The following is an 11,142-nucleotide window of genomic DNA, read 5'->3' as shown; positions in this document are numbered from 1 at the left end:
TTGAATTTCGAAAAAAATCGTTTTGGTGAATTTATTAGGCATTCTGTTAGTCCAATTTTGTGGAGATAAGGTCCGAAGATGCCACCAGCGTGTAAACCGCACCTAGCTGTTTTTGTAGTCTGTTGTGTATTGATCTCACTCCATATGCGAAAACTTTGTTTATTAGACAAAATTTGGATATGAGTGATTGTGATTCCCTTCAATAGATATAAACAGTGAGGATAGATTTAGAATAAAAGAAGAGTCCAAACACCGCCTGTTAAAAAGAGAAAGAAAGAAAGAGAGAACTTGTTACGGATTTGGAATCGCCGTAGAACGTCCCTTAAGTAGCCACCCTAATCCCTTAGTGAAACCTAGTATGTTGCTCAGTTTGCAGCCAGCAACACTATCAAGTTCGTCCAGAAATCTATTTCCTAGCCATCTAAGTCTGTGACCCTGTAACCTAGGGCAGTTGCACATGATGTGCTCTACTGTCTATAGCTCCTCTGCATCTCCACACACTCTATAGAAGTCTTGTGTGCCATTATCCCATTTACCCTTAAAGGCTCCAATTGAGCAATGACCGGTTATCACTCATACTAGAATCCTGAAAAAACTGAATGCGTTTGCATTCTGAATGCGTTTGCATTCAGTTTTGGCCATAAGGCCCTGGACACTTTGCAATCTGACCTATTGATCCAGGATTGATACCAATAGTGTATTAAATGACATTCCAGAGCCTTTAGTGCCGCCTGACTGTCTACATATATAGTTACTGCAGACCCTCTATTGACGTGTGCCTTTATCAACTCTATGGCTATCCAGATCGCGAAGATCTCTGCCTGGAGAGTCGTTAGAGAGTCTATATGAGCGCTTGATATTATTGTCGACCAAATAAACCCCGGCCCCTGTACCAGAGTCCATCTTGGATCCGTCGGTGAAAACTGCGCACCCATCAAACAGTTGATCGGATCCAACCCACTTATCACTAATGGGGAACTCTACTGGGGGTGATGCACCGAAGTTGAAGGTCGCGACCTTATAGTCAGAGATTCCAGATGGAATAATGTCCTTACCAATAAGACCAGCCTCATACAGTATCCTAGTGTGACCTACCCGCAGGGGTTTTACCAAAGAACTCTGATAGTCTGAGTAAGTTCCTTGCTGCCACACTATCAACGCCTAAGAGTCGGTTAAGTCGAGCCGCCGAAACGTGAAATTTTAGAACATTATGACATGATATCTTGTGAAACGACCAATTATGATTTGCCAGAGCATACTGGTCATAAATGTCAAAAAGTGAGCGCCGTATGACAGTTCGTTTCACAGTTAACCCTTTCGTAAGTTTTATCAGACTTAAAAAAACACCCTTTACTTCTTTCTCATGTCATTTTTTTATGAGATACAATCACTGGATTTTCAAATATATGTACAGTTGCGAACATGATAATAGCAGTACCGCTAGTAAAATATTTTGAATTGGCGTACAACCATTTTTATAGTTTAAAACTGAAAATTTTGTGTATTTAAATGATTGGATAAGTCTATTCATTGTTTGTTAACTTAATATTTTTGGAAGAATTATGATAACTATTGGGTGTATGACTTAAAAATGCGGAATTTTTTTTAAATTTTTCGCTTTTATTTTGAAACATTTGTACAATATAAATTTATTCACAGTATTGGCCATTGTTAGCTATGACCTTTTCCCATCTTTCTGGCAACATAAGGATTCCGATCCAAAAGAACTGTTCATCTTTTGAGGACAAAAACGAATTCAGCCAATATCGGATAATCTGTTCCAAACTGAAACGTATCCTAGAGAGAGCGTTCTGCATCTATCGTTCTGCATCGATTGACCCCATACAAATGTCGACCCGGAATACTGTTTGAAAAGTCATAAATATGTTGATTATACTGCAATCCTCCTAAATTTGTTAGAAGTACTCTGAAATTATACTGTAAAATATACCGAATATCGGGCAACATTTGTTCCTAGTCCCCATAGGAAATGATTTGAACATTCATAATTGTCTTATAATAATTAATATCGTGATGAAATTGGACATATACAAGTTTTATATGAACCCAAATCTTTCTACGAACTTTTTTGAGGATCCATAATTGACCCCATCCCTCTCTTAATTGTTATCAAATGAAAATGTTTCGATGAACTATAAATTTGCCTTATGGAAATTTACACACAGTTCTTTAGTTTGAACATATATTTTTATTAGACATATTGCCTATACTAAATATTTATCTTAAGTATAAAAATATATTAGGCACTTGAAGAAGGTGTATTTAACAGATTGAGGGAAGTGTTTATTGTTGCAAACTATTACCTTAGCAACTTGCGAATTCGTTAATGAATGCTGAATGACAATGCAAAAATTTAAAAAATATGCAGAAGCTTTTTGCAAATTAATTTTATATTATATTGATTATAAGTATGATTAAAGAATATAAATAATCTCACGTGAAAAGTTTGTGTTTGTAGAAAAATTTATTCATACATGTACCTTAGGGGGATAACGTTTGAATTTATTTCTAAATATGAAAATGGCCCTGTTGTATCCAAATAGAATACTAAATATTATTAAGAACAAAATTTAACCACAACAATCGCTTAAATTTTAAATGTAGATTTTATTTGTATGTCCATCACCATGATTAAGTGAGTCTGTCAGTCCATTTCGAGAATATTTCAGGAACAAGTTTTTAAAAATTTTTGCACATTTGGAAACATGATTTTGTAGATGTGGTTCTTGTTTTCCAAAATTTCACGAAATATTAGTTTTCGTAAATAAATAAATCAATAAATAAAAATTGAGCATCACGTGATGCTAGGGCCATAATTTGGTTATACCCCTAATGTACAGTGGTGGCCACCAATTTAAGACAAATACTTGCATTTTTTTCATCAACTGAATTTTAAGTGCGATAGAGCCAAAATAAAAGGACCTCTAAGGGTATGAAATTTATTATTAATGTTTCTAGTTTCTGGAAAATGTTTGGAAAAATCGGTAAAACATATATGGACAAAGATATGTGGAAATACGTTGACCCACCTCAGCGAACATCCGCTGTTAATAACATGATATGACCGAAACTAATGGAAATAAAAATACGAAATTTGGTCTGAATATTTTATAATAATAAAAATATAATGATATAAATGTGAGAAAATATGTTTATTTAAAAAAAAATTTTTTTGGTCAAGCTGTATAAAAATTTTATGTGTTCGTGGTGAATATGTATGAATTGACACAGTCGAATAAAACACATTTGTGTGTTAAAACAGTCCTCATGCATACATATGTGTGGAAATATTTGAAAAAATAATTGACAATCACGTGGAATTTAGCAAACTATTTTTGTCTTAAATTCGTGGCCACCACTGTATATACATACATATGTATAAATAAACTAACATTGAAATCTAGAAAAATTAGTAGTTTTTAGCTCTTAATCGCATGGTGACATTCATTTCTTTTTTTTTTAATTTTATATGAAGTGGAAAGATTTATTTGTTATAACATTTTTTAATCAGAATAAAACTTTAATATCAAATTTGCATAGTTGAACTACTAAATAGTCTAATTAAACATATTTTTTGTAAAGTCATGGCACCCTCCTCTTAAATTTATTAATAAAAAGATTGTAGTACATGACAAGCCTTCATTTATTTGTTTACTTTTTTCTGTTGTTGATTTGTTTCTAGCAGATTATGATAAGCTTTGAATTTCTAAATAGAAATGAAACTTGTATTCTATATTGATAATCTCGGAATTTCTGTATAAGTTAAAACTTAATAAATATGGAAAATTTAAAGAGGAGATATACAAGGTAATATAAAATAAAGTGAGTGTTAATATTCGGCTGTGCCGAATCTTATATACCCTTCACCAAAATATAATTAAAGATAAAGATTGAAAACAATTGTTGATGATAAAAAAATTTAATTTGTGGAAAAAAATTTTAGGCGAAATTAATTGTTTTGGTAAAATTTTTGTTGAAAAAAATAATTTGCTAAAAATAATTTGGGAAGAAAAAAATTGGTTCAGTTAAAAAAATATTTTTCATGATTTTCATCCATTGTCGGTCCGAGTTTCTTTGAAATGTCTTATCATTAGATATCCATATTGTCTACGTTAATGACTTAGTAATCCAGATATACATAGATAAAAAATATGTCAAAAATCGAGGTAGTCGTAGGTTTTTGCTTATATCTCAGCCATTACCCGAATTTAAATAGCGACCGAACCAGTACTATTGCGGATATATTGATGTATCTAAGTTATTTGGGGGCTTCGGAAAGTTAATTTCAAGAAATTACCAACTTATATTAACCCTTACCACTCATGGAAAATTTAATTTGTCTTGGATTATCTTAAACTTAAGATTTAAATAAATATGTACTTGAAATGATAATCGATTGATTGCCAAGTACTACAACTATTTGATTAGACTAATCGATTGATATAAGGTGCGTGTCAAAATTATAAAGTCAGTACATATTATTTCACCTTATCGACATTTTTTTCGATTGATACATTGAGTATTTTTATTTATTGTTTTATAAATGCGATTAGGCATACTATTTACGAAATTCTCTAGTAATCTTATCCATATATACCGCCAATCATTGAATATTTTAATTCAACTCTTCAACCGAAATATACTGATGTTTTTCACTAGAAGTCCTCACATGTTCTCTATAGCATTAAGATCTCGTGATCGTGCCGGCTTTTAGTTGATGGCACGATTTTTATCCAAAATGATATGATAGCAAACCTGGGAATCCAAACTATTAATTCTAGTTGAAGGAAACAATATAATAATGGTTCTACTTGATCTAAACGCAGCCCAAACCATTAGGGAATCGCCACCGAAATAATGTGCTTTAATGGTATGTCTAAACATTATACCCTTAGAACCAAATTATGTCACATTTGGTTTTTATTTTTACCGTAATTTTTCAGATGTTTTAAATAATTTTGCCAAACATAAATATGTTGATTATGCAGCAATCCAATCAATCCAGCAAAAATTATTTCTAAGTACTCTGAAATTATACTGTAAAGTATGGCGAAAATCGGGCAACATTTGTCCCTACGCCCCCCACAGAAAATGATTTGAGCATTCATAATTGTCTTATTATAATTATTATGAAAATAATAATATTGAAATAATGATATTATGAAAATGGACATAATCTTTCTACCAACTTTTGTGAGGATCGGTCCATAATTGATCCATATTGATGGTGGATATACAAAATTCAGCAGAGCCGAATATATAACTCTTGTCGTTATTTCGGTTTATAAATACAACTAACAGTAATCAAATGAGAGGAAAGGATTCTTACATGTATTTTATACAAGTATTTTATACAATATTACCATTCAACACTTTTTGTATTTTTAGATAAACAAAAGTAAAGTGACCTTATCATTTTGACACGCACCTTTTAAAAATTATATGTTTTTGCCGAATTTAATTGTGAAATTCTTTTGGAATTAGGTGATTTTAACTTCCCAGACTTTGTGATAATACCATTGATTTTCACATCATAACTGATTACACAATATTTGGTAAATAAAAGAAATGACAACATTATCAACGACTTAAACTAAATTGTATAATACATAAATAATATATTACCAGCCTTATTATGAATATACAATATTAAGCGAAAATTATGACTTTTAATTTTATTATTTTTACGAATTCGAAAAAAAATATCGGTTAAAAATTATATTTTACTTCATATTATTAATAAAATGATGTTTTGGCGATTTTAAAACCTACATATAACAAAATGGTTAAATGTAATGTGAAATATTTAAGAATGTATTTGAGGTTATGAAAGTATACATTGGTTTATAGAATTTTAAGTCCTTATTTTAAATATTTTTAAGTCCATAGGATTTTGGTATCAAGCTACATGAAAGCTTTAATATATGACACCAATTTTGATAGTATTATGAATATTTGTGTAGAATTTTATTTGAATATAAACATTTTTAAGAAATCTATACTCATTAAAATTATTTTCGGAGCGGGATTTATATGGGAGCTATGACAAATTATGGAGCGATCGTTATAAAAGTTAGTGCTATGACTTTTGTATATATATAAATTATTTGTATTGAATTTTATTGGAATACCAACATTTTTAAGAGATTTATTTGGTGAGGCGAGTTCGGCTTAAATAAAACTTATTATTGCTAAATTTGGTTTGGATATATAACTAAGTCCTTGGGGCAATTGAAGACCTTGTACCAAATTTTGTAGAATTATTTTTGAAATTATGACCTATATTATGATTACAAGGTTTACATGGACGGACGGACATCGCTTAATTGACTTAGAAAGTGGCCCTGAGCAGATTGGTATACTTTATGGTAGGTGTTGGGACAATATTTTTGTACGTTACAAACAGCACTAACCCAATATACACTCACCATTATGGTGGTGTAAGGTATAAAAATGGGAAAAGGGCAAATACTCCCGCGCATTTTTTATTCATTTATATACATTTGTATGTATGTATATACTTATTCCAGAGAATTTAATGTTGTCGACAATTATTTAAATGTTTTATTTTTAAGATATACCTACTACATAGTAATTTTTACTCTGCTACACAAGTTATAACAAATATAATATGCTCTCAATAGTGTTGTGGCGATTGAGTATTACTACAAACAGCTGACTGACTATACAACATTGTTTGTGTAAACTTATCAAAAACTAAATAAAAACAAACATAAATTTAGTATTTCTAACAATACATTCCGCAATTAGAATTCAGTTTCAGTAAACAACTTACTTAGATCACATACATATTTATAACGTAAAAATAAACTGATAATGGTTTTAGAAAATCAAACAACTTATGATAGAACAAATAAAATATGGTACGGCCGGAAAACCAAATCACGTTTTGATTCGGACAGCTCTATAGGTTCAGTGATTTTCGATACATTGCAAAAAAATCCTGATCATATATCACAGGTACATAAATGAAGCTGCAGCAAAAAAGTGTAAAAAAAATAAAAATTTATTTTCGTTTAACAGATTTGTTATCCTTCGAATAAAAAATATACCAATAAGGAAATTTTAACATTATCCATACGTGTGGCTCAACATTTGGAAAAACTGAAAATTAAACAATCTGCAGTAATTGGCATATGCGCGGGTAATAGTGATTTTTTGGCACCTCTTGTATTTGGTTGCATGTTTAGAGGTTTAACTATCAGCACTTTAGATCCCAGTTTTGATAAAGGTAAGAAAAATTTCCGTTATCTGAAAATAAAAAAAAATTAATTAAAATTAATTGGAAAGTCCACTTCAAATATAATTTGAAATTATAAAAATCGTGTTAGTTACCCAAAGGAATACTAAAACAATCTTCATTCATAAGAGGTTGTTCACATTATCCAAGAATATTCCTTGGTATATATACAAATTTTTCCGAACGTTGGATGTGTTAATAAATGCAGTAAATTACATTTTTGTCATGATATACTCCGTCCGTCTGGCTGACTGGCTCTTCATGTAAACCTTGTGCGCAATGTACAGGTCGCAATTTTGACGATATTTCGATCAAATTTGGCACATGCATTTTTTCGAATGAAGCCTTTTGAAACTGACTGAAATCGTCCATTATTTCACATAGCCCCCATACAAATGTCTTCCGGAAATAGGACTTTATCGGTCATAAATGTTTAACAATTTTCACTCAAAATAAGTTTTATTTATATTTACGGAAGTCATGTTACCTAATTTTATGATGATGGGTCCATTATTGGTTACCCACTTCCAAAAATCACTCACGAATATAAATAATTGAAATTTTAAATGTTTTTGTTCATTTATTCAGTGTATGGTATTATATGGACGGGCTTGGTCGACCATACTTACTTACTTGTTGTTATTATTGTACTAATTTATAAAATCTACTTCTAAAGAAATTATTTAAACAATTACTCCCATATTCATAAAGGCATTTTCACACTACAATACTCATGTATCATAATATAATTTCATCGTCAATACAAAAACTGTATTCGATGTTCATATAATACAAATGATTTTTTTGATGTACGGTCGGTATTCGCAATTTTTTTAAAACAAACATATGTTTGTTGTATGGAAATTTAGTTTTATAAATCTTATATAAATTTAAAAATTGTTTATTAGATATTAACCATATTTTTTTGTTTGTTTTGCAGATGGAATTAAACATATTTATTCAATTACTAAACCGAAACTTATGTTTTGCGACGGTTCTGCTTATGATAAAATTAAGGAATCATTTGTTGAGTGTGGTTTGGCATCAACAAAAATTGTTACAGTCCGTGATCACATTGAAGGGGTACCAAGTTTGGAACGATTTTTAAAAGAAACTGGAACTGAAAACGAATTTAGGTAAGATACTCATTATATGTATATATTTCTTATGTAGATGTTTGTTGAAATTATAAGTTTAGGCAATTATAAATATTTTAAAAAATTTTCACGTTTCAATACTTTAAAAAAAATGGTCTTATTTTATATTTAAGATGTGTTGATTTGGATGATGGTTATGATCAAACAGCTGTAATTATTTGTTCATCCGGTACTACGGGCCTTCCAAAAGGTGTATGTGAATCTCATGCCAGTATCTTAAACATACTGTAAGTAATCTATCATAGATTTATATATGGGGCATTTCATGTCAAGTGAACAAACTTTTGAAATAGATGTCTTCCGAAAAATTGTGTCTGAGTTACTATCCAATAGAACTAACCTTGGTGCAAATTTCATCCCGATCGGAAGTTAGTTCACTTGACATGAAATGCCCCATATACTAAAAGTTCGAAAGAATTATTTCTTAATTCAATTTTTAAAATCATATTAAATTTCATATATTTATTAACCATTCTATTAAAGCATTCATAACGATTTAATTTATAGGCTTAATTCTTTAGTACTTCAATCGTATTAAATGGAATCATTATATTTTTTTAATTCAAATCTGTTACATACAATTTATTGAATAATATTGAATTGTTCCTTAATCTATTACAAATTAGCTATATACATTTTTTTCGTTCATTTGAAAAATTGAATTAAAAATAATATTTCCATTCAAAAATAAAAAAGTTTTCATTAAGATTTCAATTAAACAAATTTACTAATTATTTTGCGTTTGTGTTAACTGTTTTAGAAAAACTTATTTTGATCTTTTACATTCAGTCTGTTCCCTTAGCTGCTAGTTTTACTACTATTTTCCAATATTGTTCATTTGTTGTAATGAAAGATTGCAAAAATAGTAATCAAAAAAATAATTTCATATCCATCCTTCCATCAAAATATTCCCAAATTTTCCCCATTTAAAATGTTAACAATTATTTTTGTTATTTATTACTATTTTAGCAAATTACCATCCAGTCCCAGTATTCTTTGCTTCAGTTCCATTTACTGGATTTCTGGTATATTTGCCCTCATCACCGGTACCATTCAGAATATGACTCGTATTATTAGCTACCAACCTTTCAATCCCGATGATGCTTTAGAAATTATTAAACTTTATAATGTTGAATTATTTTTGGCGCCACCAAATCAATTGGCCCTAATGTTGGCTTCATCGAAATTCGATAAAGATTATTTGACAAGTGTAAAATTATACTTTATGCTAGGTAGTCCGCTGTCCTTTAAATTAGTGGAAAAAATGAAAAATTACTTACCACATGCATTGATATACAATGGTTATGGCATGAGCGAAGTTTGTGGTGGTATTGCAGGAGGATTGGCTATAAGCAAGGGCAATTGTGGACAGCTATTTGACAATCTGGAGCTAAAAGTAATCGATGATGATGGTAGAAAATTGGAAGAGTTTGTGGTAGGTGAAATATATGTTCGAACACCATACACATGGTCGGGTTATTATGGTAATAATGAGGCAACATCGGAAGTATATGATTCAGAACGTTGGGTGCATACAGGTGATTTGGGTTATGTGGACGATAAGGGTTGTGTTTATGTGATTGATCGGAAAAAGGACATTTTAAAGTACAACAACTTCCATTTCTTTCCAACGAAAATTGAACATGTTTTACTCGAATTACCGGATATTGTAGAAGTGTGTGTTTGTGGTATTCCCGATGTTATGTGCAACTTTTTACCAGCTGCTGCAGTTGTAAAAACTGCTAATAGTACTTTAACAGAGGAAGAGGTCTATAAACAGTCCACTAAATTGCAAAATTTTAAACATCTGCGCGGTGGAGTATATTTTGTCGAGCAGCTTCCTAAAACCATTTCGGGTAAAGTTCTTCGTCGTAAAGTAACGGAATTGTGTACGGAACTTTATAGAGCAAAAAATCCAGCAGCAGAGGAGGATTTGTAATGTAACAATAGATGATAAAATGGACAAACAATTTATAACTTAAGCTGTTGACTATATTTTCTTACATTTTAAAATAAATAAGTTTTATTTACATACATATATTTGTTTCATCTTGTTGAAAATGTGTACCTTTCTTTAACATTAACTTAGATTCTCTAAAAACGAGTAGAAGAAAGAAAACTGGTAAGTTACTAGGTAGTGTATCAAGTTTGTTTTATATTATTCTACTTCAATATGGTTTATTGTTTTCTATGGTTCCTAATATACCCAAAAAATAATAAATAATGTTAATACTAAAAAGCCAAAAATCAGTAAATTTGTTAAAATAATTGTCAAAATTAAATACTTCCATTTTTAAGCTTAAAATTATACCTAAAAGTTACATTAATGCTTGATATCCCTGGAAAATAGAGTTTTACAAAAACCACAAATATGTTGTCCTTTATATCAGTAAAAAAATATCTTAAATCGGTTCAGTAAATCCTGAGATAAAGAAATTGCACACATTCATGGAATTTGAAAGAGATACAATATCTAAAACGATATGCCAACCATATGTACAGAAACTAGAAATAATTTCCAATCGTATGAATCCAAAATCATTTAAATTGGTTCAGTAGATTCTGAGATATAGCGTTTTAAAGAAATCCCGTATATTTCATTAATTAGTAGAGTTGGCAACCCTGGATATACCTCATAACAGCGCCATCTGTTGGACGACATGTTTTTATTTTGCTCGAAAAAAATCATGCCGCTCAATAGAT

At 30.3% G+C, this 11,142-nt stretch overlaps 1 protein-coding gene across 2 annotated transcripts in view; it reads left to right on the top strand.

Annotated features, from left to right (window-relative positions):
* Positions 1–10,473, top strand: part of LOC135957205 (uncharacterized) — a 75,791-nt gene extending 65,318 nt beyond the window's left edge. Inside the window, exons 1-5 of one of the 2 annotated variants that reach the window (XM_065507899.1) lie at positions 6,801–7,002; positions 7,066–7,273; positions 8,223–8,418; positions 8,553–8,666; positions 9,409–10,473. In XM_065507899.1, coding sequence (XP_065363971.1) covers positions 6,859–7,002; positions 7,066–7,273; positions 8,223–8,418; positions 8,553–8,666; positions 9,409–10,378 — 1,632 coding nt within the window. In that variant the 5' untranslated portion in view covers positions 6,801–6,858 and the 3' untranslated portion in view covers positions 10,379–10,473. Of the gene's footprint in view, positions 1–6,800; positions 7,003–7,065; positions 7,274–8,222; positions 8,419–8,552; positions 8,667–9,408 lie in introns of those variants that run through there. The other variant, XM_065507900.1, reaches the window with a different exon arrangement.
* Positions 10,474–11,142: the final 669 nt, after the last annotated feature.

The sequence above is a fragment of the Calliphora vicina genome, chromosome 4, assembly GCF_958450345.1.
Source record: "Calliphora vicina chromosome 4, idCalVici1.1, whole genome shotgun sequence".
In the NCBI taxonomy this organism is placed as follows: domain Eukaryota; kingdom Metazoa; phylum Arthropoda; class Insecta; order Diptera; family Calliphoridae; genus Calliphora; species Calliphora vicina.
This window is presented reverse-complemented; position numbering and strand designations above follow the sequence as displayed.